This window comes from Amblyomma maculatum, chromosome 11, assembly GCF_055883805.1.
Source record: "Amblyomma maculatum isolate TAMU_Amacu chromosome 11, ASM5588380v1, whole genome shotgun sequence".
In the NCBI taxonomy this organism is placed as follows: Eukaryota; Metazoa; Arthropoda; class Arachnida; order Ixodida; family Ixodidae; genus Amblyomma; species Amblyomma maculatum.
Window position 1 is genome coordinate 25,940,214 of NC_139354.1, and position 27,552 is coordinate 25,967,765.

Here is a 27,552-nt window from a genome sequence, read left to right on the forward strand (position 1 = left end):
GCGTTGCGTAGTTAAAGCGCTCAGCTGGGGATGAAGGTTCGATTACCGGTGCAGACAGGATTTTTTATTTTACTGATGGCGTGATTTGACTGAGAGCTATAATGTGACCGGACGGACGCCGACAATATGAGCCGTTAAAGGCTTTCATCTCAAAAGGAGTTACTTTGTTGCCCGCAAAAACTGCGATTCGTGTGCGTCGCTTTCAAGTGTGCGTGGCGATAAATACAAGTAGGAAGCGTGCTGAGTGATTTGCAGCAACAGCATTACAACAGTCCCTTCGTGGTTTTCTTGCAGTGCGACCGCGATGCCCAAGCGGAGGAACGCCACCGCCATCGAGGGTGGCCTAGTGGAGAGTGCAGTGCCCGAAAAGGTTTCGAGGTCCCAAAAGTTTCTGATTTCCGGACAGGCTCGGGTTCCTGAAGCAGCCTGGTTTCCCGAAGGGGCTGAGGTACCCGAAGATGATCAGGAGCCCGAAGATTCTCAGGGGATTGAAGGTGATCACATGCTTAAGATCGCAGATTTGCCCAAAGTGTCGACCGAAAGTGTGGCATCCGAGGTACGGGCCGTGGTACTGAAAGAGATGGCCGAAGTCTTCTTCTGCCACGGTGAATCTGATGCCGGCCTCTTTCGTCCATGCACGCAGATGGAAGATCATTTGTGCCACATAGCAGCTAACTTAAAGCCGTGGAACGCCTTTTTTGGGGCCATCGGTCTTGAACTGCAAGAAGACGCCTCGAAGCTGACCCTACTGCAGTCGAGAGACAATGAAAATAGGAAACAAGGCGCCTGCATGAAAGACTGGCAGCGAGCCTCGTTGCTCCTGTACTACCTGCTCACGAATCACCGTTGTTTTGTGGGAGCGACCATCAACAACCAAATCCTCCGCGACCATGAAGAAGTCATGTGCTTTGCTATTCGCTATAGTCTGGGGCTGAAGAATCTCTCTCTGCAGTTGACGTCCGCGGGGAAGGCCATTTCTCAATACCTGGCTTTGGCTCTAATTTCCCGGAGGTACCTGAAATCGCTGGAACTGACCGTTGACATTTGCGAGCACTTTCTTGAAGATCTCGCACCTCTGCTCGTGAAAACTACTTCCTTGAAGAAACTCGTGGCTGTTGATGTTGATGCGACGCACGCGGCTGCGACGACCTTCATGGCAGGGCTGTTCGTGAACAAGACCATACAAAACTTGTCTGTCTCAACGAGGGTTATTAATGGTGGCACTCCCCCCTACGGCCCGGGCAATCCTCACATCCAGCTTGGCACGTATTTGAAGCTCAGTCAATCCCTGAGGTCTGTGAAGATAGCTGCTCCCAAAGAAGGTCCAGAGATCGATGTTTGGACCATCTGCGATGCCCTGACGACTAACAAGGTGTTGACTAGGCTAGAACTGGAAGTGATGACGCTCAAGGTAGAGTACGCTACAGCAATAAAATGGCTTTTGCACAGCAACCATACTCTTAAGCTCTTCAGCTTCACGTCCCGCCACATCGACAGTGAAGATGGCGCGGAGAACTTTCCTGAACAGAAATGCTCAAGGTGCCAAATTACTCACTTCCATGATGACATCAACCACGTGAAGCCCTGGATATCTGCTCTTCTAGAGAACGATACATCCATCACAAATTTGACGTTCTCGATGTGGGGATTTAGTCTCTCGGAGTGCCAGGAATTTTGCCGAGCTGTCAACTTAAACAAGCTGCTAAAGGTCACCTGTGAACACCTCGGTAGCAAGGCATTGGACATCTGCAGCACCCTCATTGAATATGGCCTACAAGACAGAGTCACTATCAACAGCAGCTGTGTAGTGTACTACCCAGACACTGGCAGCCGCCCATTGAGCTGCCCTCGATTCGCCGTGCCCTTTAGCCGCCTCCAAAGCATCGCGGATCAAGTTCCTGCTCGTCTTAACCGCATACACATCACGCTCCGAGTGTACTCGATTTTGTGTGCTACCGGTGAGACGGACCCAGCCGCAACTCCCCTTGTTCACCTTATCCGGAGAGCACCTTGCATCAGAGACCTGGCATTGATGGTGGAATCCTGCCGTTGTAGTCTGTGTTGGAATGTGTGCGGGCCCGCTATATGTGATGCCTTGCGTCACAATCCAAACATCAGGAGACTCACAATCGCCTTTTCAAGGCTATGTGGCACAATTGACATTGAACCAGTGGTCAGCCTTCTCCACCGAAGCCGAACCCTGCGAGAGTTCGGCTTCGAACCTCGCAACTCTTCAGTTTTGGCCCAGTTCGTCTCAGAGCTCTCAAAGCCAGAACTTCGGGCCAACTACACGTTACAGCGCGTGACAACTTTTCACAGTGGCAGTGAGTGTATTGATGGTCTCCTAAATATCCAAGACATCGTGCGTAGGAACCGATCCTTGAAAAAGCGCGCTACTCGTTTCGTCACCGGCACCCACGTGAAGTCGACGGCAGAGGCCTTTGAGAAAGTTTGGGACTCTCCCGCATTGGTAGATCAACTTGGGTGGCGGGAACGCCTCGATAAAGCTCAGGCAAAAGAACTGATTTATCGGTCCATGCTCCGACTGAAAGACTTCAGCTTTTTCATGCGTCTCGCAGGCGTGATTCACGAATCCCTGCAGTGCAGCCCCAGGGAAGACGGGCAGACTCAGCTGAGTGACTTACCCGAAATTTGCTTGTGTCACATAAGGAAGTTCTTATGCTTGAGTGACGTCATCGATTCACCGCTGTGAACACAGCTGCAGTTATCATTACAGTTTGTATTCGTGGTTATATGCCTTTTTGTGGGCTTATATACCGGGGCGGTCTGTGTAGGTGTGTTTTACATCGAGGCTTGCATCGTATACGTTACAGAGCTTGCTGAATATTTTGACTAAATAAAGGAATTAGTAAACTTTTCGTTGCGCATGACAACATCCTAAGACGATGGTAACTTCAACGTCGTCGAATAATGGAATGTTTATTTTTTATTTGAACATACTGTTGGTTCCTTCTTGGGACTGTTACAGGAGTGGATTTATACACAACAAAGATGCAAGTTAACAACACAATGATACAAAAGCCAGCAATTAGGTTTAAAAGACAAGAAACCAGCATTCATATGCAGACACATCGAGTGAGAAACAGAAGACAGAAGATAGCCAACTCTGGCCTTCAAAGCATGCGTTCGGACACGTCTAAGTATTCCTTAATAAAATCATACACTGGGTACATGATCGACTGAGCAGAAAGATAAGACCAATACAGGCTATGGATGGGCATCAAGTCTAGTTTGATGACAAAACTGATGAGGCTGCAAGCTCCATGTATTTTTCTAAGGAATGCTGCGCAGTTATAGATTGATCTAGGGCGTTCCATTCTCTTGGAAAGGAAAGAAAAATAATATGTGATGTTAGCAGTATTCATTAATGTAAATCATGTTTGTTACGTGTTTCTCTAGAACGGTTAGGACTAATGTATCAGGATCCATGTTCAATGCATTATGAATTAATTGATACAAAAACTTGAGTCTATGGAGTGTTACGCGACTTGATAATGTGTCTAGGCCTGCTCGGGAAAGCATGCTCCGTGAGAGAGTTAGTGCGCCGGTATCTGTGGTAGATAAAGCAAACCGCTTTTCGTTGAACTGATTCGAGCATGTGTACATCTTTTTGCATATACGGAAACCAGACGACGTTTCCATATTCTAAGTTTGGACGGATAATGACTTTACAAGCGAGTAACTTCATATCTGAGGTTTCAAAGCGTCAGGCGCGTTTAAGGAATTATAATTTAATCATGGCTTTTTTTTATAATGTTTTGTACTTGGGTTTTGGAGCTGAGATCATCAGAAATAATCACGCCAAGGTATTTCTTTTCACTTACTGCTTTAAGAACTCCGTGGCCTGCGCCATAAGGGAAGCTAACTTTTGTTTTCTTATCTGCGACTGACATCACTACCATCTTTTCCATATTGATTACTATTTGTCATGTATTACCCCACTGTATGGCGTTGCTTAGAGCTGTGTTTATCCTTTCTTGGTCTGCTTTAGTGTTAATTTTTTATATAGCACTCAATCATCCGCAAAGAGACGCACCTTTTCATCCACATGATATGTCATTTAGCTTAAACTGGTCCAAGACTAGTTATATTATTTTCAGACCTATCTATGCCCCAATCCATTACTCACTTGATATAAGGTATGCTAACAAACAAATACAGCAGGTAACCAATCAGAAGTTTCTCGGTGTCTGGTTTAATACACACTTATCCTGGAATACACATATTTCTAAACTTACCACAGATCATAGCAGAACTGTTGGCTGTCTCTACAGGACCAGTGACCTTTTACCTGTTTCATTAAAAGTATATATGTATTATGCTCTATTTTTTTCTAAGTTATCTTATTGTGCACTGGTCTGGGGCACCACAACAAATAGCAATTATCAGAAGATTTTGATTTTGCAAAAAAAAGGCACTCCGGGCTATTGAGGGTTATCATGGTGGACCGAAACACTTACCAACATCATCTCTATACCAAAAACATAATCTACTTCAAGCTAACTGAGTCTACACATACCGCTTGTTACAACATATCGATAGCAATAGGCTTTTCCCCGTCTCTCCTAACCGATTTCTTATTAAATACCCTCTTAGGCAGCACAAAAACCTCGTCCCAAAAACAAGGACAAATTACGGTAAACAGAAGCTTAATTACCAGATTCCAACTATTCTCAAAAACCCATCCCTATGTTCAGTGTTCCATCTCTCTAAACACAGATTTAAAAGAGACATAAAAAAGCAGTTGATATTTGGCAAATGCAAATTTTTATCATGTTATGTTACTGTACAAATTTTTTTTCCGTGTTTTTTTTTTGTGCCATATGCTGTTGTTCCTTTTTGAGTGTATAGTGTACACTGTTTCTTTTTTTAGGTTTTACGCCAGTATGTTTAATTACCACGTTTGCTGTAATGCTCTGTTATCGTTTGTTTTCCGTGTTGCGCGCCTGTATGGGGGAACTGTGACCCCGTTAGGCCTAACCGCCTTTTGCCGCAGTTCCTTCTTTATTTTTTGAAAGAGAAAAGAAAGAAGAAGATTCAAGATTCATGTATAGAATAAATAAAAATGGTGCAAACACAGAGCCCTTTGGCACGCCAGAACTAACCGGAGCAGTATCAGAGGCATGGTCATTTTATTGCACGTATTGTCGGCTTTCCGTTAAGTAGTTGGCTATCAACCTCGTGACGGAACCGTCGTCAAGTATCTTATTTAGTTCGAAGTTCAGTTTGGTATGTGTTACACGAGCAAAAGCTTTCGAGTAATCAAGGAATATTATATCTGCTTGGCTTTGGTCGTTGATTCCCTGCGCAAGGTCATGAAAAATTTCTGAGAGCTGGGTAACAGTGGAAGCCATGCTGGTTATGATGAATGACGTTTTTGGTCTCAGTAGCTCTTGAAGACAATTTTAATAAAATATGTTCAAGTATTTTGCAGCAGGTACATGTGAGGGATATGGGCCGATAATTCAGCTGGCAGAAAGCTGTCCTCAAGTGACTTAAAAGATGTTCGCTAATTGGTTCAGCATAACGCCTAAGAAAGCAGTTCGGAAATTTATCAGGACCGCAACTGTTTTTTTTTTTTCATTGAAGTTCAACAACAGAGGAAGAATGCCAGGTACACTTATGACCGGAGCGCCTAAACGTGTTGACTCGTTACTATGGCAACATTGTCATTACTACGACAATGTTGTCATAGTAACGTCATTACTATCATGCCACTACTATGACAATGTTCCTAAGACATTATTGTCGGCAATGAAAGTGGACTGGAAGTAATTGTTAAATGAGTCAGCTTGCTGCTTTCCGTGTGTAGGCGAAGGCGAAGTAGCAGTCACATTTTTTTTTTTTTTTCGTTTATATACCTCCAGAGCTTGCCCGGGGAATTTTTCAAGAACTTGTTAAGTGTAGTATAACGAAATCGTTTTTTAACCTCAAGTACCTTATTCTTTAGTTGTTTTGTTAGCTTACTTGTTTTTACCTTTAATTTCAAAACATACTGGTAATTTAAAACATTTGAGAATGAAGATCACTTCTGACGTGAACTGCTTTGAATTTGTCAACATAGTATTTCCATTAAAAAATTAAAATGCTGGTTAGACACTTGTAGTAAATCTATGGCCTTAAATTTAAGCTGTACAGTGTATAATATATCCTCATTACCCTATAACCTACCGGCACAGTCCGTACAGGTGCAGTTCTCGTAGCTCCCTGTAGTTTTAAACAATCGGCGATTTCCCGTCCGTGATATTGATCCTCTTTTGATGCGAATACTTATTGCGTATACACCTCGCTCACTCAGTATCAGTGTCAAATCCAATGGATGACGGGAAGACGCACCTGGCTGACGTGCTCGGCTACTGTCAAATCGCAACATACTCTACATTACCTATATGTAGTTGCTGTAACATTCAACTCCGTTTACTTATTTAAACCTGCCAGCAAAAGAAAGGAGCCTGGAAATAATCCGGATGACAACACGCACACGTTCATCAAAACCGGCAACATCACGATCACGACAAAAAATTCAGGGGGCACTTTGGCTCATTAAAGTGTTTCTAGGCGGAAGCCGTAATTAGAGACGGGGGGCGTTCGACAGCAAGACGTAATTGCCGGCAACACAAAGGTAAGCATAAACACTAATTGCCTATAACCAATTACTTAATTACAACAAGCACACGAACTAGGTAATTAGTGAATTGTACTTCAGTCAATTGCCAGTACATGACATATTTATCAGTAAACCTTAGCTCCTGTTCAACAAGCGAAACTGGCGCTCATTGCCTAATTAGCCCTGTTATTGCTAACTAGCTAACTAGTGTGACTATCACCGCGCTCAATTCTAAGTACAACCTCACTTGGTAGCGTCCATACTTAGGAAACTAATTAATTGATCTAATTAAAATTATTCGGCTAATCAATTAATTGACTAATTAACTAAGCTCAGTCCCAATTACTTGAAGCATCGCTATTCAATCCCTTTAATTGGTTGCATGGCTACTAGCCAAAGTACAATTGGCCCCATTTGAAATTCGTGCACTGTGATGTCAATACCATTTCGACCAATTGAAAAGTGTGACATTTCTGTCCAAAACTCCTGCTTAAAACGATGAGGCATTAAAGACTTCCGTCCTAATATGTGAACAGTTTGACTGTTTCAACAACAATAGTGCGGATAAAGAAAGAATTGAAAAAAAAAATAAATTAAAGAGCCCTGCAGAACCTGCATGGCGGAATGCGAAAGCACGGATGCTGCTGTTGGTTGCTTCTAGTTGCTTAATTTACTTCTTGTTTACCCATCTTAGTCCTATGCCCTTTTTTGGCTCGACTTCAAGTTGCGTGATGTCACATCTTTGACGTCACCTTAATTGACGGATTTAATTAACTATTTTAGTATCAGATACATTCAAATGTGACGCCAAGCCACTGTCTAATGAGACAATTTTGCTTTTACTTTTATATTTTTTACTCTAGCTTACCGGCTGAATTATTTTTGGTCACAACATTAAGTCACCCTCTATCGATTGACAGTACTAATTAACCTCTACCACTTCTCAATTACAACCGACACGATTTTGCGGACGCGGTCTGCGGACATAAATCTGTGAACAAAGCGAAGTAATGCTGTCGCATTAATAATAATTAAGCGAAATGTGGCAGTACGCTGTGCTGTGAGTGTACCTTTAGTCTCCCAGCTTAAGCGTGGGCGTAGGTAGTCGCCTGAGGTGAAATCAAATTTTTCGCCGAAAGGTGAGAACGCAAGTGTTACATGGGCTTCTGTTAAGGTTGGAAATAGTTTACGGCCAAGAGTTCGGAAGGCAAAATATTATTTTGATAACTGTTACGGATGAGCCGAATAGCCTTTAAAAAAAAAAAAAAATGTACGTCTTTTTCAAGATGTATCCTAAGGTGCTCAGACATATTCCAGCTTAGGTCTTATATCAGTATACTGAAAGTTCATAAAAGCATTTGCTTCAAAGCAAGCTTTATTTTGCGGCGCAGAAACCGAAGCTTTCTAGAAGCCACATGCTCAAATTGTGCTGACGTGACTAACGCGAATAAGGAGGAGGACGATGAGGAGGAAAGGCAGGGAGGTTAACCAATAAAAGCAACCGGTTTGCTACCCTGCCCTGGGGGAACGGGATGAGTGGATATAAAAGAATAATATTTCTATTAAAAGCTACGCAATGGTATAATTATTGACCGCCACTAATTTTTCTTGGTTTAATGTATATCCTTGTAAACTGGAACGGTTTTTTCCTATCCCCGATTGGTATATGGAAAGTTGTGTCTCCATTGATTTCCATTCGCTATTTCGTCCACAAGTCTGCAACTGCGTTAATGTTCGATTGCAAATAGTTTTCATGATTGTCAATATTGATAGGCTCGAAAATACCGCAGTCGCCTGCAAATCGCCCCCTAGTGCTGGTTACTGTACAGACTAGAAAAGTGAATATATTTCTCTTAAAAAACGAAAGACAGAACCTAGGACGCTGCCTGGTGAATCATCGAGGGAACAAGAGAACGGAAGAGAAGCAGCTATTCGCCTAAACAGATCGCTTCGGAATGAAGGCCTTACTGTACGCTCAAAAACCATATTTTGCCATTATCGAGCGAAGAAGCAATCTTATGCACATGCTCACATGGTGTGCAGTGACCTTTTCTGAATCATTAATAGAAGCATTTTTGTTTTTCACAGAAGGAGCCAATACAGATCAGAGTGACCTGTTTGATAAGATTATGTTTACCGGAAATAAGCGAGATAGAAGTAGTTGGAAACATAAGCCAGTTATAAAGACGGGACCATCTAGAGCGGTGAGACAGACATTTGAAACGAAGCCTTCTGTATATCACAATAGGAATAGCGCTAAAATATGAGGGAGTAGTTCGGCGCAGTGGTGCAGGAAGGCAGTTTGTATGTTATCAGCGCCGACTGACAATTCAGTTTGTAAATGCAGTATCGCGCTGAAAAAAAAAAAAAAAAAATCAGCAGCAATGGAAAGAGACGGTGTTATCAGGAACTAGGTCAGGAAACCGGGGAGAGTGGAGAGAAGACAAATTGCAAACAGCCCACGTGGTTGGCTAAGTCGAATGAGTCATCAATTGAATCCGTCATTGCAGTCGTGATGATGTCTCACCATCTTGCGCATGCTAGCTGCCTTTTCCCCACGTGCGAGGTGCAGTTCGTGCGTGGTTTTTGAAAAGAAAGGGGGAGCCTATTGTGTATCTTTAGCCTACTCCTTATTTTTCTTCGAAAATGAAAGCTGGAATGCGGCCTTGCTAAAGACATGAAAATGTCGGACCGTGTCGCACACGAGGGCACGCATTCTCTCCACCATGCAGGTTCTCTGACCCCCCCTAATCTTCACTGCCCCGGCTATGATTTTCACAAATCCCTCTTTCTCTCCGGACACTTTCTTCAGCTGCAGTGGTAACCACTGCCAGCAGTTCCTCACCAACAGTCCGTCACGTATCCTAGTCGGCTGCAGTGACACGAAAAAAAAAACTTTGTCGATTAAAGCCGCAGCATTGGGAACGCATCGACGCAGCAGAAGTTTGGCCAAAGTGATCTGAACGACTGGGAGACTTATTTGTTGCACTGCTAATCGTGCTAATTACCTGACCTACATGCGCTTATGGTAAGCAACATTTCCTTTTTGCGCCGAGTGGCTCGGAGATTTTCTTGTGGTAGCCAGGATTTCTGTGTACTGGACAAAGGGATGATATCCAGGCTTGTCAGTGCTTTTCAGAAGAAACGGCCTTCCGTGATTGGACGTAAACACGTGGAATAGCTATCCAAATGCTCTTCTTTGAAAACATGGAGCAGCTCCTACTACATGTTGACAATGTATGTTGAAAAAAAAAAAAAGAGGGTGCCATTGTGTATCTTTTACCCACTCCCTTTTCTTCTCCTAAAATCCAAGCAGGCATGCGCCCTTACCAAATTCACGGAAACGCTCGGAGGTTGTTGCACACGCGGGGCGTCCTTCTCTCCACCCGAGGATCTTTCCCCCTCCCCCCTCTTTTTCTGTCCCCTCTATGATTTTCGGGATATCTCTCTCTTCACACTCTCTTTAGCAGCAGTGGTAGTCGGCCGGCATTCCTCGCCAACAGTCGGTCACGGATCCTCGTCGGCTGCAGTGACGCTAAAACACCGTGGTATATTACACGTCGCCGCATCAAGTACGCATCGACGCAGCAGGACAAATTTGGCCAAAGTTACCTGGATGACTAAATGGTTCCGCTGTTGCACTGCTAGTTATAATCCCTGCCCACTAGACACCCATGGTAAGCAAAATTTCCTACTGACGGCCTTTTAGCGCCGAGTTCAAAGATTTTCTTGTGGTAGCCAGGATGTATGTACACTGGACAAACATATGATATCCGTGCTTGCCCATGCTTTCCTGAAGACATGGGCTTCAGTGGTTTTACGTAAACAAGTGGAATCGGCGCCAAAATGCGCTGCGTTGAAAACGTGCGTGGTATCTGTATGTGAAGTCGTACGCGCACTGAATTCAGTTCTTGGGTATGATCGAAAGCCCATAACCGTGTTTGATGCTTCGTTTTTATTCAGTTTTTTTTTTTTTTTTTTTTTTTTTTTTTTTTTTTTACCGTAGGGAAATTTCTGTTGATGAACTCTGGTTTGATTATTGAACTCGGTTCTGCGGGTTCGGGGCTGCCGTATATCCTTGTTGTTCGCGATTGTTTTTTTTTTTTTTTTTGCACATTTTGCAAGGGTGTGCCCTTGAGATATCTGTAGTTCATTCATTCTTATGCGTGCGCGTGTAAGATATGTAAGAAATCTTTGGAACTGAATGCTCCTCATGATGTCAATATTATAGAGATTTAGCAGACTGGGGACCTACTATAATATACATATACCAGGTTAACCGGATGCCTACTCAGGCGCCGCGGCCACAGCTTGCCCCTACCTGCCGCAGTGTTACTGCGCGTGTGTGGGCTTCTACATTTGACGGGATGGCTTGCAGAGGCTTTCTGGCATGTTTTCTATGTAGCGGACTTGTTTTCCAAGCAGTAGTTAAGTCCAAAGCTGGCCTAGCCTAGCCTGTGCAGGGACGCGTTAGTCATCTGTAGACACATCCTGACACCCCCAAAATCCACCTTTGTTAATTCCCATGACAAAAAGAAGTTGGTGAACCAAGCAGGCGGTGTTGACCTAGCCCTGTTGCTTGATGCTAGCTAGGGGAGGCAAGGATAGTATAATAGCCTTGTATAAATAAACTCGACACATTAGAGATCAAGCTGATCATTCGTAAGAAGGGGCTGCTTTTGGATGGGAAACGCGTGACTGGTCTTTTACTCTTCCTCTGCGTGTTGTCCTTTCCCTCTAAAAGGGCACCCCATTCGACACTTGTCGGTTTCGCGTAAACCCACTGAATGCGTGCATTTCTGAGGGCCTAAATGACGATTGAAAAAATACAATCATTAAGGTCGAACCACATGGCAGCGCTTCTTCGGCGTAGCGTCTCTTCTACGGATGTCGTTGGTCGGCGCGCGTAGGAGAGGGTGACCAAACACAGGATGGCGTACAAACTGGCGTCTGCAAGCCAAGGCATGGAAAGTCGAAGAATTATCCTTGGTTCATTGTTAAAATCGTCCTATTCAGCAGCGACGGGAACCTACTGGGGAGAGAGAGGGAAGGCGTGGGCAGCAGCGGGGACAAAATAGGAGCTCTTGCCTTCGTGGAAACGAGTTGCGCCTGTGGCTGTAGATACAGCAGCCCTGCTTCAACCGGAAAACGCTGCTTATGCGTGGCTACACCTGCGAAGCATTTCTAGCGTCGACGCTGAGATCTGACATCGCGACGCCAGATACCATCGTCGCCTCGCCCCAAGCGCGTGAATTTTACCCCCGGTGACGCCGGGACGCTGACGCGGAGCCGAAGAAACGTTTCCAGGTGGTTCGTCGCGTCGATGATGCGAGGGACGTCGTTTCAAGGCAAAGAGCATGCAGTAAAATCACTCCCTATTCTGAGCCTAGCATCTCGGCGAAAATTGGCGCTGGAGAGGTATCGCGCATGCGCAGTACCAATACTGGAAAAAGAGCTGCATAGTGTACCTCCTGTATGCCAAAGTTCTATGTAGTAGGCAGCATACAAGCGAAACTATGTAAGCTTCTCTGCAAGGCTCGTTTTCCAACATACAGGCCTCATTTCGAGACGCCCCTCTCGCGTTATTCGAAGAAACGAGCAGATGGAAGTTCTTTTTTTCTAAGTAAACTCACCAATGTCTCCAGTGGATCTCAATATGACTAAGGAAGATTGGTTGGAAGGGTGCAGTGTTTGAATACGACCTCTTTATATTTGAAATAAAGGATGAATGATGTGGGGATTGTCCTCCAGCGCCTTGCTCCTAGAGCGTGACTGAATTCAGCCTGTTCGTCGGGCTCCCTTCCTGTGACATGTTCGCAACTAATGAGATGCGTCCCAAAGAGGCGCCTGCTTCTTTTCATTTCAACAAAGAATGCGAGTGCAGTATATACCTGGTCTCACAAGATGTTTGCAGCACTGCGAAAGGCAGAGGCCTCCCTGTCCAATCAGGATCACGCGCACTGCAATAGGCAATTGTGCTCCTACGTGCCTTTTGTCAGCAAAATGGCAGCGGTAACAGTACGAGCACTATTCTCCATTATAGTGCGCAGGGGCGAGAGGTGCTTAGGAGCACAATTGCAAGGGCTCCTCTGCCTTTCGCAGTGCTGCAGATATCTTGTGAGACGAAGTATAGACCTCCTTCACTCCGGCTACGTCACGAAAATGCGGTGGCGCTGTCGTCGTTAGTGGCTTTCGCGTGGTAGGCAAAACAACGCTTCAGTCGCTTTGTCTACCGTGATTGTGCGATGGCTTGCTGCGGTCAGGAAATGCAGAGCACCATGCCGACTGATCGCGTTGCTATTACATGTGCTGAAAGGCACTCAAGAGGAAGTTTAGTAAGCTGCACAGGTTTCTTGCCGACAATGGTCGCCTTAAACAGTGGTGGGCCGCCGCGCTGAAGCGCCAAGGCTGGGTACCGACGCCTGCCAATAGAATGTGCGGCAAACACTTCGTCACGGCTAAGTTGGAGCTTATTCACCTTTACGCCACAGCGGTCTACCGGATCAAAGGTCGCGAATCACTCGAGTTTGGCCTTTTTACGACGCGTGATGGGACCTTGGTACTGTTTCAGTGCAGGTGCGGGCGCGTGTGCGCAGGTAACATATGTAGACGAGGCAGTCATATATATGCTGTAATGCGTTGGCCTGTTCTTTGTTAGAGCATGCATAGATGTTTTACCTATGCAAACTGTTCCTCAAGCCCGTTTTTCACTTTGGTAACTGTATGTATATGCGCATGCAATGAGCTGCTACGCGAGAGATCTGTGTTGCACACCTCAATCCGTGATATATATGTTGCATGGCTAATCTTCGCCGCGTTCACGTCAAATTATTTTAATCTACTTCCTGATGAGGATTCCCACTTCACGTTGACGCCTACTGATTTTGATTGGAGCTGTATTTTTTTATTTATGCTGAGCACTTTTATTTGCATTCACAGCGGCTGAATGTGAATGCAAGTTGTAGGGTTTATCCTACATTAACGCGGCCACAGTGGCCGGGACCGAACTGGGCCGCCCTAACTACGGAACCACGGGTGAAGGTAAAAACGGCCCCAGAAAAGAGGTCCCCAGAAAATGCAGCCCCGAAAAAAATGTCCCTGGAATATACGGCCCCGGAAAAAACGTCCAGAAAGTTCCCCTCAGGAAGCGGCCCCTAGGAAAAAATGTCACCGAAGAAACTGACTGAAAATCTGCCCGGAACGAAAAATTGAGAATCTTATTGGATGCCCTTTTTTTTTAGAATAGATGTGTGCTGGTGCGATGTCAGTGCACGTTAAATAACCCCAGGTGGTCGAAATTTCCTGAGTCCTCCACTACGGCGCCTCTTATAGCCTGAGTTGCTTTGGGACGGTAAGCCCCACAAACAAACCAACCAGGTGTAACCATTGTTTGGGCGCTGGGTTCTCTGGGTGCTTTACACGCTTATAGGAACTGGAAAAGGCTTGGCGAGAAAGCATTGTGAAAAATAAAAAAAAAGAAAAAGAACCCCACCACTATATAACATCCAGCGAGTAGTATGCAGTGCATATATTTTCCAGTTTTCAAGCTGTGAAATATCGCTTTTTAATATAGGTCTACTCACCCGGCTAATATTAAACATTCGAGAGACGTGCTTGTGCTTGACCGCACTAATTTCAGCGCCATAATGTTTTTTCTCTCTTTTTTTTTTTTTTTTTTTTTTGCGAACGCACGGCATCAGTACCATGTTTAGCAAATTTTAGACGACGGGCATAAAGAAGCACTGTAGCATACATTACTGCTGCTATACACGAGGAAACTCAGTCTACGCCTTTAGTAAACCGAACTACCAGAACGTGAATAATAAAAATAAAACGGCAGGGTTCAAAATATAAAAATTGTTCCAGCAAAAACCATAAACACAGATGTAAGATAAAAACCGTAAAAGTTGATTACAATGAGCGCAATTCATCGCTGATAAGCCAAACACGAGGCAGGGCGGAAGCTCGACTTCGAAGTATGTTTGCATCTGTTTGGGGACGTTTTTTATCCGCGGCCATTTTTTCCGATACCATTTTTTCCCGAGACGTTTTTTACCAGAACCCGCGGAACAACAGTGGCCGTAATTGTAATGCAAGCTATGATGACAGCCGCCCACGAATGGAGCAGATATAACAGACGCGCAGCGTTGCGATTTCAACGAATAACGAAATCATACGCAAATCCGTACGATGTCAAGGCTACTATTGCCACGCTGGCCGAAATAATCTTAGCCATACAGCCGCTCGACGCTCGTGAGGTGCTTCGTGCTTACCAAGAACGCTCATTTGCCGCTCGGTGGGAAAATCATCCGATAACGCATTGATGCTTCGAGCGGACTGCTTCGTACGCGATTTGCGCGCGCTTTTTATGAGCGAGAAAAATAACCGTCAAGTAGTTGTAAGCATCCGAAGCTTTGTAATTATCGATGTGTTACGCGCTTAATTTTATGGGAAAAACACCAAATAGATGTCAACGTTGCTCATGTGCCCTGGCTGGCAGCGACGCTTCTCTCGTGCGCCTTGAGCCCAATCTCCATCGGTAAGGCGTGCGGGTCCGTACGCTGCACGCCGTGTGCGTAGAGCTTTCCAATGTATCGCTTCTTTCCTCACCGCTGAGGCTTACGAAATACCAGCACATGGTAATTTTGTCAGCCAAGAAGGCGCCTTCAAGTTACAATAACACGGCCTTGACAAGCTTGGCCATACTGCCGCGGTCGTGCTTTTTGCCTACCGTGGGATCGCTGACGAGAGTAGCGCCACCTCGGTCGTCTTGTTTGTTTGAAAACATGAAGGAGGTCTATAGTAACAAGATTTTTTTATTGTAAAAAAAAAAAAAAAAAAAAAAAAAAACCTTACAGAGAAGCTGGCGTACAGAGTTTTACGCGTTATCCTTTGCAAGAGGTAACTCCCCGGGCCCCACTCTCATTGAGTGCGATAAAGGGTTACATGCAATTGTGGAAAAGTCATCTTCCCTAGCCTTGAATTCAGAGCCATATAAAAGCTCCCTGCAAACTTGGCCACGTGTTCAGCAGTTATCTGCAAAGGCATTTTGTAGGCTATTCAGGTATAGCCTGCACTTAATCAGCATCCGCTAATTGCATGGGCTCAGCGTTCAGAGTACTCGCGCTGATTCTTGATTTAACACACTATGATAATCACCAAAATGAAGCACACTTACACGACTGCGCCGATTGATGAGATGGTAAAAAAGGCTGGTTAGCTTTAGGTAGGCAGCGTCCACCCTATTCGCCTCTCAGCCTCTATCCACTTCCAGACTAGGCTTATGGCGGGTCTATTTTACAGTGACCAGTTTCGGCGTGTGGCTTCAATATTTTTTTTTTCTCTGGGTGGGGGGGGGGGGGGGGGGCATGGTATAAGGAGTAGAGGTCTGACACTAACCTAATGTCTGTTTCCAGTGTCTACTACCGGTTTCCTGCAATAGAACGAAGAGCTTTGGTAGTTGGATGCAATTTATTTTTAAAATATTCAGCGCATGCAGCAAGGACTAACGTCAACGGACACACGAGCGCGGCGTGTTTACTGATCTTAGTCCTTATTGCGTGCGCTCTTTATTTCCAAAAATCAATTTCCTGCGCCTGTGAGCCGTTGCCGCAGAGATAGCTGCCGCTTCGATGCATGATTTTCACGCTAAGAATATCACTTATAGGTCAGCGCACTCATGAGTGCACTTATATCGACTCACTCACGCCATGAGTGTGAGTGAGTGGACACGAATGGGAGCTGCCATGAGTGCGAGTGAGTAGGAAGGATCGGATGCGAGGGGGAGTGGACGTGAATGAGAATGAGTGAATGCGAATGGGATGTGGTCGTGAGTTCGAATGAGTGAATGCGAATGGGATGTGGTCGTGAGTTCGAATGAGTGAATGCGAACGGGATGTGGTCGTGAGTTCGAATGAGATGTTGAGAGCGGGAGTGTGCGTTGGGCGAGTTGGTTCATGACGATGGGAAAGTATGTGCGCAAAAAAGACGATCACGAGAGAAGAAATCAGTTGAAGTTGGCGCTCGTACCGTCCTGTCTCCTCTTCAGGTAGAGTGGAAAGTTGTTGGGCCAGTTGGTACATATTGGTGAGGATTAAAACCAGCGGAAAGACGCAGACAAAGAAAGAAGCCCACAACACAATGCTGGACTGACAACTGAGTTTATTGCTAAGAAACTGGCATTCATATATACCCTTCAGTGAAGAAGCAACACATGCGCACGTGGCAAGAAAAATAATAAAAGTAAAATGATAATCACGGGGAAAGTTACCTTAACAGCACGCTATCTATGTGCGCTGTAAAGGGCTTAGGAACTGAAATTCTTTATCGTACAAAGTGACAGAAGTTTCGCTAACACAAGTATCATCATTTTTAATTATTAAAAGCTTCCAGGATTTCGCGTTGGCTCTGTTTTATCCCGCCCCAGGATGACTGCTTCCTTAAGCAGCAGCCTGCATTTATGCTTCCGGCAGTGTTTCACAAATTGGCCCGTTCATCGGAAAGTACGGATCTTTCATGCTCACGAAGTCTGTATCCTGTGCAACTCAAGTTGTGTATTGCATTCCATTATCATGCGGGAATATGTACGTTGGAAAGACAGGTCGGTGCTTAAATGCCCGACTTCGTGAGCATGAAAGGTCCGTACTCTCCGACGAACGGGCCAATTTGCCGAAGCACTGCCGGAAGCATAAATGCAGGCTGCTGCTTAAGGAAGCAGTCATCCTGGGGCAGGATAAAACAAAGAGCCAACGCGAAATCCTGGAAGCTTTTACATTATTAAAAATGATGAGACTTGTGTTAGCGAAACTTCTGTCGCCTTGTACGATAAAGAATTTCAGTTCCTAAGCTCTTTACAGCGCACATAGATAACGTGCTGTTAAAGTAATTTTTTCCCCGTGATTATCATTTCATTTTTTTATTTTTATTATTTCTCTTGCCACGTGCGCATGTGTTGCTTCTTCATTGAAGGGTATTTATGAATGTCAGTTTCTTAGCAATAAACTCAGTTGTCAGTTCAGCAGTGTTGTGTGCTTCTCTCTTTGTCTGCGTCTTTCCGATGGTTTTAATCCTCACCTGTCTCTTTTTCTCTCGTGATCGTCTTTTTTGCGCACATACCTTCCCATCGTGAGTGTGCGTGCAAGTGAGTGGATATCAGAGATTGAGTGCCAGAATAGAAATTATACAATAAATGTTACGCAATATCAGTGTTATCGGGGCGGAATGCTTTTCTCCTCAGACATCCAGGTAGAGAAAATCATCAACCCGGAATCATTTACTTTTCCTCGGCAGGAAAGCATTTTCTTCAAATTTTCAAGCATTTTTATCTAATTACCACACAAGTTGCAAATTCCCAATACTGCACAGCCACAAGGATCTACATATTTTTATTACCGAACCGCCACCCTGATCAGAATGAAAGGAAAGCCTCAGTCCATTAACCAACAGTTCAATGAGAAGGCTTGTCTTTGTCAGCCCAAATACGTCCATCATTAGCTGATGCTATGTGCGCTCCTCACTTCAGGAGCAGGGACCAGCTTTAAAATAGAGCACACTTAGACTTGAAAGAAATAACATCCGAATGTAGACGCAGTGACTGCTGATCCAGAAAGCAGGGTTATTGACAGCTATAACCTGAAAACGGTATTTTAGAAACAATGCAGAAGTCAAGCAATCACGAAGGTGAAAAGTAAGTGGCACAAAGAAAAGAAAAAAAAATAGCACATACAAAAAATGAAAAGTAAGACAAATCCATCTACGCTAGCATTGTAGACATTCCAGACGTGACCAGGGAATACGTGATAGTTCAATGGATAGTGTTCGCTCCGCGTTGCAAGCATGCGTTTAATAATAATAATAATAATTGTCCCGCCGGGGTGGCGCAGTGGTAACGGCGTTCGACGTTCCCAAGGATGTGGGATCGAATCCCGGCCCCGGCGGCCGCTTTTCGATGAAGGCGAAAAGCAAGGCACCCGTGTGCTGTGCGATGTCAGTGCACGTTAAAGAACCCCAGGTGGTCGAAATTTCCGGAGTCCCCCACTACGCCGTCTCTCATAGCCTGAGTCTCTTTGGGACGTCAAACCCCACGAACCAAACCAATAATAATAATTGGTTCACAGGAAGGGAAGGCACAGTATCTGCCACACTTGCTCTGTAGACACATGAACCGCGCCGTAAGGGAAGGGAAGAAGGTGGGAGTGAAAGAGGAAAGAAAGAAAGAGGAGCCGTAGTGGAGGGCTACGGAGAATTCCGACCACCTGGGGATCTTTAACGTGCGCTGACATTGTACAGGACACGGATGCCACTTCGTTTCGCCTCCATCGAAACGCAGCCGCCGTGGTCGGGATCGAACCCGGGAACTACGGCACACTAGTCGGGCGTCTTACCACTTCTGTGGCTCAATGGAATAACACCACGTACCTGATTGTAAGCATGCGTATGCAGAGGATGAATTGGAGCCAGATAGCTATCACATTATGTATATGGGCTTTTTCGAAGTGCAAAGACAGCGCGCGCTATGAAGAGCCATCTAGTGTGCACTCGAATTATCGTTCTTTTTACTGCAAAGGTTTTAATGTAAAAAGAACGCATTCAGAAATCCACATTTCGGCTGTTTTCTTCACACATAGGTGAGTTTTGTCTTTTGGGGCGTAAAATAAATACCACGATGTACAAAAAGCGCAAATGTGACTATGTCCACGTATCAGGTTTTGATCTTTGAAGTCCCCATAACTTTAGGAGGTCGTTAACGAAGCCAAAGAAGGCAGGCAACGGGTCATATTAATTGTCTGATCGTTTTATTAGGATCAGAATAGGGCAAAAGTATGCGACCACACCAATGCACACTTCATTTCCTGCATCCCTTTGTTGCAGTTGTTGGCCTTTGTCGCAATCGCCTCTTAGAGGTACAAAACATTTTTTCGAGGAATGCTTGTGCAGCGAAAACCAAGGCTTCTTCGTCCGCTATATTTTTTGACGACCATGCATTGCAAGAACAAATGTGGAGAGAGCTACAGTCCCTGTGTTTTTCCACTAATAATACATTCCGTGATCAAGGACGACGCGAACTAGGAAACAATAATTGGGTAGAGTACTGGCACCACACCATCTATCTTCCATAGCCAAGGGAAGGAGGCATTGGGCCAGCACCCCTCCTACTTCCCCCACTGTATAGCCCACATCATCAATTCAAAGTAATTTTCGCAGAAAAGATTCCAGGAAGTCCAGGGAAACCAACAGGGTAAAGGCACTTTTGACTGGCGGCTACTTGGTGGGCGCGCTACACTGGAAAAATCTCCTGACACCCTCCCGCCGTGGTAAAGGAGTCTTTACAACACAGAAAAGCTGCTGCACAAACCTAAAGTCTTTTTGTTCAGCTTCGCGTCAAATATGTGTATTGTTGTATGCGATGGGAAGGAATGTGCGCAATCCCGCGCTCGTCCCGTCCTCGCTCAACAGCGTATCCGGTTAGATGGGGACTGAAGTGGCACTGCGTCAGCAAAGAAGAGAGCCTCGGTTGCTATTCAATAAGCTGTCACCACTGTCAAATAAAAAAATGCGCTCGCACCACTCCAAGTCATGCATCCCTTGAGTGCACGCGTTCAATGAAAGACGGCATGGTATGCCAGAGATGGGAGAAATAATTGGTCCTGACGAATGTAAGGTCATCAGCTCCTCACTGAATAGGAGAATAGAACTGGGTGGTAAGGTATGGGATGAAGTAGGAAGTGAAATGCAGATGAGTGTGAAAGGGTGACTGTAGTTGATTAGCAACAGGAACAGAAGAAATAATTTATTCTTACGCACAAAACTAAGCTCGCATGGGTTTCTGCGTACATTGCTAAAAGTGCACGTCCAACACGTGGCTCTTTATCCCTGTGAACCTAAGAACCTCCTGGCGAAAAAATTCGCCTTTCAGTACGTACGTATGCAACAGAATTCATTGACCTTCCAAGGTTAAAGAAGAAACATAAAAACGATAAATAAGAAAAGAAAGAAATGACAAAAAGAATGAAAACAACATAAAGACAGAAACAAATTTCAAGTTAAAAGGCGGAAAAGCATAAAATTCACTTTTAACATAGGAGCACCATGCTGGGAGAAACATTCCAGGCACTGCAAATCCAAAACTGCTATGGCATTTACGGCTTTAAGAAAGTGTTTAACAATCCCCCGAGTTTTTGTATTATATCTAATTACAAAGACCGATTAAAAAAATTGATGGAGTCTTTTTGAGAATATTTGTTATTTAGACCATAGAACGATTTCACAGATATTTCAATCAAATCAAATATCACTTCAAATTAAATATTTCAAATGTTTTACTTGTGGTACCGAGGTTATTCCTGCCATATGAACGGTTGCTACATGCGAGTTGCAACTTCCTTTCTCCCACCATGTCACACCAACACTGCTATGCGGATTGGGTGCTCTATAGGTATGATGAGTGTGTATGGCGAGCTAGCGAATGCACTGAACGCCAAGAAGAGGGAACCCAACTGAGAGGGCAGAAAGTCATAATGACTCATTGTTAACTTGTCCATTTTCAGTTTCTACCCGCTTAAATTTGTAAACAAATGTATATTTTTGAGCTATGCTGACGTTCATTCGACCGAAAAGGACGCTATTATCAGAGTGGAAATCAATGTCAAAAACAGAACAGTGCTTCTCCCAATACTAGACTATAACTCCTGACGGAAAAAAAACAAATGGGGTCTATGATCCCCGGTTGTAAGGTAGTCTGTTGTCTAGCTCTTGCTACTACTTAAACTATCATGTATCTGCTGCATTTGTTGCTGGACCAGATATTTTTTCCCGGTCATTAAGAGGTAAAGAAAATGTTAAATGATGCGCGAAGAAAAAAATCGAACTTGACCAAATGTAAGAGATGAAGCAAAAAACTATCCTTTAGTTCGACGTTCATCCCGTTCCACATACTGATAACGAGTATACAGAGATCGAGAGTTATATCTTGTTCTCGTCGCCGTCTATTTAGGCTTTATCGACGCATGGACAAACTAGCCTAACGAATGCATGACTGTACAATAAGGCGTATCGATCCCACTGTTTCATAAGCGCCATTGGGTGTCGGATATTCTATGTCCTTCTTGCCGCAAATAATATGTTGGGGAGACAGGCCGCTTGTGTCGGCAAAAGACTGCAGAAGCATATTCACAACGAGATATAAAATATTTGGTGACTTGACCACTCACTGTCCTGAAAATATACACTGCAGCTGCCGCCCTCCGACCTTTACAAACACAAGTACAACAGCAAATACAAAACCAGCTTATTCGAGAAATATTTGAAGCAGCCATCACCTGTAATCAATAAGCAATCTGAGTTATAGCACGCCATCGTAGCCTTTTGGATCAATATCTTTGGATCAATATATATTTCCTCCTGATTTACGCCCCAGGCTGTACATGCCACCATCAACGCTGCCTTTGAAATTTTCAATTTCTTTTATCCCGCGTTATATTAGTGTTTGGCCTTGTTAATTACTGCCTCGCATATATATGACTCATTTTTAATTTTACATGCTCAGTGCCCATCACTTTTGCAATGCAGTCGTTATAGCCACTTTGGTTGCTGACATTTGTTAACGCGGCGCTGGCCGAGTTTTCTGGATAAGTTGGTGCGTCTTTTCCTCTTTTGTTTGTTTTGTTGGGGATTCAGCCTTAGCGACAAGTCATTCATGAGTGGCTGTTATGGAAAATTTCTACTGGTATCTTTACCTTAGGTCACAAAAATGTGCGTGTGCACGTGACTTCCTTTTGTAGCAATGTAAGGTGTGCATTAACATGCTTCAGAAATAAAATGAATTGTTCCGATACCATAGTGAACTGCTGACAAAGACGACGTGGAAATCACAGCACGAGTATCAGTGGCAGTCTCCACGCGAGGCGATCGGAGGGAGAGAAACCTTTAATGAAAAACAGATAATTTAGCCGATGTTTAGAATTCCCTCACATGCTACTCGGAGTAGTAAAGAGAATGACGGAATGAGAGAGGTGAGGAAAATAACATGATTAGAAGCAGGGGGAATGGAAATGGGACCACTAGATGAGCACCAAGGTTCATCGTCAAGTAATGCTAAACCATGAAGGGATGAGCTGCGTAGTCCGACAAATGAGTTTACAAAGTTCACGGCGTTAAAAATGATGCCCGAAGGTGACATCCAAGGTGAAATTATACCTTGTCAAGGTGTTCATGTTCTTTTAACTGCGCAAACAGGTACTTTATTGCATCTCTATTGCCTAGGGCAGGCTACCGGACTTAAAAGTCTTTCCAGTGCAGAGGCACTTGGGAGAGCTTCTCCGTGCAGTGGGCATAATAAGCACACTCGTCAGCGTACGCAAGGCAGTCAAGCAGGACTTGTTCCGATCGTGACGGAGTTGTCACAATGCGGGCTGTTCGTTTGATCAAAACGGTATCGGAAGCCGTTTGTAAATGCAGTGTTCATGCGAAGTCTGAGGTCTAGTTTGCGGATGACGAGAAAGTCTGGGAAGAATTCTTGATTTTAGATCTGGGTCGGCTGAGTAAATAAAGTGCTCGTAATGTGTAGGCAAGCTTCAGAGCAGAGTTTTTTTTTTTTTTTTTTTCAGAAGCAAATCCTTTAGCTTGTTAGGATACAACAGATTTCGTGCAAAATTTGTGTATGTGGCAGAATATGGCTAGTATGTATTATTTTAGGCTTTTTCCATAGTAATCTTCACAGTTCATATGCATAGGTCATTGTTTCAGTGTAATAAACACAGCGTTGAAACTAAAAGGACGATTTCAACGACGTTCAGTAGTCGCTCCCCACGGCAAATTCCTAGATTCCGATATTATCCAACGTAAGTTTTTTTTTTTAATTTGAAAGCACAGCGAGCGGCCGTAAAAACGTTATACGATATCCCAATACCCCATACGCGGTTTAATCTGGCCAGATGATATGATGTCAAAGCACTGTTTTAATTATATACAACAGAAGGCATTCACTGTGACATTACGATCTCGCGGGCCAATCAGGAGTCAGGCACAAGTATGCTCATTGCTCAACTCTGGCAATAGCATCAGTGTTTTTGCAATAATAGATAGAGAATACGAGATACGTGCTGCAAGGACTGAGTTGAACAGATCCCTAGAATATTGCAGGAAAATTTTTTAATGTTCCCAGGGTGAAGGGGAATGCGTAATAATGACAAATCTAAGGGTTGCCAAAGCAAATTTGGAAATCACTACTTAGTTGTCACCGCGAGCCACGCCGACGCGGCCATATGCAGCCACTTATCTACAGAACATGCTTTGGTGTAGCCCCTCTTCTATCTCGCATTCTATACTCACGACCATTGTCATCGGCAAAGTCTCCGCTTCTTGCTCAATCTGTCGTACTCCTCTATAGCAAAAGCGCAGGAAACGAGACCTCTTCAGCACGTTCGCCAAATAACAAATCTCTAGGTTCCAGCTAGCTAGTTTTGGGAGTGTGGGCAACCACTTTAATCAGACACATTCTGATGCCCAGTTATGTCAAAAATTACCCGACTATATATCTAAAGTCGCGCTTCAAACAAACCACCCGGATACACCTGTGGGCCGTAGGCATTGCGTGTCTTATTCATAAGGGTCCTCAGAATGTTCGACTAATATTTCACCCACCCATCTGCAACGCTCGAGTTGGCAGTGCGTTCCAGTTTCTGACAGACACTTTCTGCACACACTTTTTGCGCATACTTTCTGTGGGAGCCGCCGCGGTGGTGCAGTTGTTAGGACACTCGACTCTGTGCCTAAGGATTGAATCCCGTCCGCGGCGGCCACTTTTTGATGGAGGCGAAAAGAAAGGCGCCCACGTGCTGTGCGACGTCAGTGCACGCTACAGAATTCCAGGTGGTCGATCGAGATTTTCGTAGCTCTCCAAAGCGGTTAATAACACAATTAAAAATTTCCACAACACAGTTGATGTTTCGGCATCAAGTGCCGAACGATGGCTTTGATGTTATTAGAGATTTAGCACACCTCACGTGATCCGTGACCCGCCACCTCGCGTTCCACTACGCATGCCCAGATCACTTTGATGCCGATAGATGGCGCCACATACTGGGTGTCGGCACATAGACCTGCCGCATCGGAAACAATCTGCTTGTGCGCCCCGCCCACGAGCGGTAGAGGGCCACGGTGGCGGATCGCGGTATGCTAAATCTCTATATTAGAGAGTTTTAGCTTACCGTGATCCGCGATCCGCTACTGGGATCCGCCACCGCGCGTTCCACTGCGCATGCCCAGACCCCCCTTGACGCCGACAGATGGCGCCACATACTGGATGTCGACACACAGACCTGCCGCGTCCGGACCAATCAGCTTGACCGCCCCGCCCACGCGCGGTAGAGAGCCACGGTGGCGGATCGCGGATGACGGTAAGCTAAATCTCTCTATTGACGTGTTGAGGTAACGTGAGGCTGGATTTGGGTTTGTGAGGTTTGATGTCCCCAAAACAACTCAGCTTATTTAGGATATGAGAGACGCTGCACAGGAAGAGTCGGCAAATTTAGACCACCTGGGGTTCATTAACATGCACTGACATCGCACAACACAGGGGCGCCTTGTTTTTCGCCTCCGCCGAAAAGCGGCCGCAAAGGCCGGAATTCGATCTCGCATCCGCGGGCACGGTACTCGAGCGCCGTAACCACTGCGCCACCCTAGCGGGGTCATGGTAATGTACCTATAAACACTGCATCATCACAGCTGCTTTCCTCATTTTCTTTAGAAAGACTACATGCTCAGCCCTGACCAAAATAAAAAAGAAACGTGAATAACAGAATGATAAAATGCATTTTTTTATCACTGATGTAATCAGGGCGCTTCTATGACATTAAAGCCGTCCCTCCGCAACTGTAATCAAAACTGCACAAGCTGAAGGCTGATATAGTTGACTAATCTTTTTTATGAGGATTCTGCATTGTCATTCAGCCGTATTACTGTATTGAACACTGTTGCAAAGGAAATAAATGGTGTGAATAATTTTGTCCCCATTCTTTGAAGTGGGGCTTATGAAACAGATTATGGAATTCTTTCTACGAATCTACCTCAAACATGCTTTTTTATTCAGCGTTTTGTAATTATAAGAAATTCCATGCAATATGAAGAAGAAAACGCTTGATTGCGCTATTGCACTACCGTGTTTGGCGCTGCCAAACAGGCTTCGAGTGGTGTGAGCGTGTGTTGTCTTCCTAAAAGAAGAACCGTGTTCAATGATAGCCACCGACGGCCAATTCAGATGCGGCTTTTTCGGACCATTACACATAAAAAAACACAAATAAGAGAAAAGATTAAGTTTGCCCCAGTTGATTGATTCATTTTGCGGCCCGCGAAGATAAGCGTAAGCCACTCGTTTGGCCCCGGTAAAAGCACACATTTATTTCGTCCCAAACGCTTCTTAATTATGGTGAACAAAGCACTTACATTGCGGACCGTTAAAACGGCAATGCGGATGCTTCGCTGTCAAGCGTGCGTGGGGATAAATATCAGCTGGAAACGCGTTGACAGGTTTGAAGCAATAGTCTCACAACAGTCTCTTCATGGTTTTCTTGCAGTGAAGATCCCGACGCTCCTGTGTGACCGCGATGCCCAAGCGGAGGCGCGCTGCGAGGGCCGCCGCCGTTGATGATGGCCTGGCGGAGATTGCAGTGCCCAGGAGAGTTTCTAAGGTCGAAGAGGCTCGTGTTTCCGAAGAAGCTCGGGCTCACGGAGATGATCAAGAGCAAGGACAGCCTCAAGGTCACGAAGATGATCATGTGCCGGAAGCTGGTCACATACTCGAGGCTCACGTTACAGAAGATCATCAAATGTCAGAAGGCGTTCAGGCATCCGAAGATGCTTATTCACAGGAACATGGCCATGCGCCAAAAGATGCGAATGTGCCTGCAGACGTTGATTTGCCCGAAAATGAGACATCCGAGGTAGAGTCACTGGTGCTGAAAGAGTTGAGTGACGCATTTTACCAATACGGTGGACCAAATGTCGATCACCTCCGGCCATGCACGCACCGGGAAGGTCATTTGTGCCACATAGCAGCGAACATGAAAGTGTGGAACGGCTTTTTCTGCGTTATCGGGCTTGAACTCCAAGAAGACGACGCCTCGCACATGATCCTACTTCCGTCAAGTGACAACGAGAACAGGAAATATGAGGCCTCCATGAAAGACAAGCAGCGAGCTTCGATGCTCCTGTACCATCTTCTTACGAAGCACCGCTGCGTTGTGGGAGCGACCATCAACAACGAAATCTTCAGCGGCCATGAAGAAATTGTCTGTCTCGCAATTTGCAATAACTTGGGGCTGAAGCAGCTCTATCTGAAGTTTACGTCGACGACGGAGCTATCTGTAGTTTCCTTGGGGCACCTGGAAATACTTAAACTGACCTTGAAAGCATACGAGCACTTTCTTGGCGATCTCGCTCCTCTGCTAGTGGAAACTCCCTTCTTAAAGAAGCTGGTGGTTATTGATGCTAATGTGACAAATTCGGCAGCCAGAATCTTCATGGCAGGACTTTTCAAAGACAGGAGCACTATGGACTTGTCGATATCAACGGTTATTTTGGACGGCAGCAGCCCACTGTACGGCCCGTGGAACCCTCGTACCGCCTTCAGCGCGTATTTCAAGCACAGTTCTTTCCTAACCACGGTGAAGATAACAGCTCCCAGAGGGGGTCTAGAAATCGATGTCTGGAGTATCTGCGGCGCCCTGACTACTAACAAAGTGTTGACTAGGCTTGAGCTGGAGGTAATTACGCTCCGGTTGGAGTACGCGAGAGCCATAAAATCGCTTCTGGAAAGCAACAATACCCTCAGGCACTTCAGCTTCACGCCAAGCCACATTGACAGTGAAGATGATGTCGTAGGTTTTCCTGCACAGCAATGCCGAAGATGCCAAGTTATCCACTTCAAT

At 45.1% G+C, this 27,552-nt stretch overlaps 1 protein-coding gene across 1 annotated transcript; it reads left to right on the forward strand.

The window, feature by feature from the left end:
- Positions 1–304: 304 nt before the first annotated feature.
- On the forward strand, positions 305–3,010 carry LOC146173195 (uncharacterized). Its single transcript, XM_084583239.1, has one exon. It carries the CDS (start codon positions 305–307, stop codon positions 2,711–2,713), a length of 2,409 nt encoding a protein of 802 aa, XP_084439365.1. The 3' UTR covers positions 2,714–3,010.
- The last annotated feature ends 24,542 nt before the right edge of the window (positions 3,011–27,552 follow it).

Bases quoted from the DNA above. Each gene is read 5' to 3' on its own strand.
- LOC146173195 (XM_084583239.1), top strand. From the start codon at position 305: ATGCCCAAGCGGAGGAACGCCACCGCCATCGAGGGTGGCCTAGTGGAG.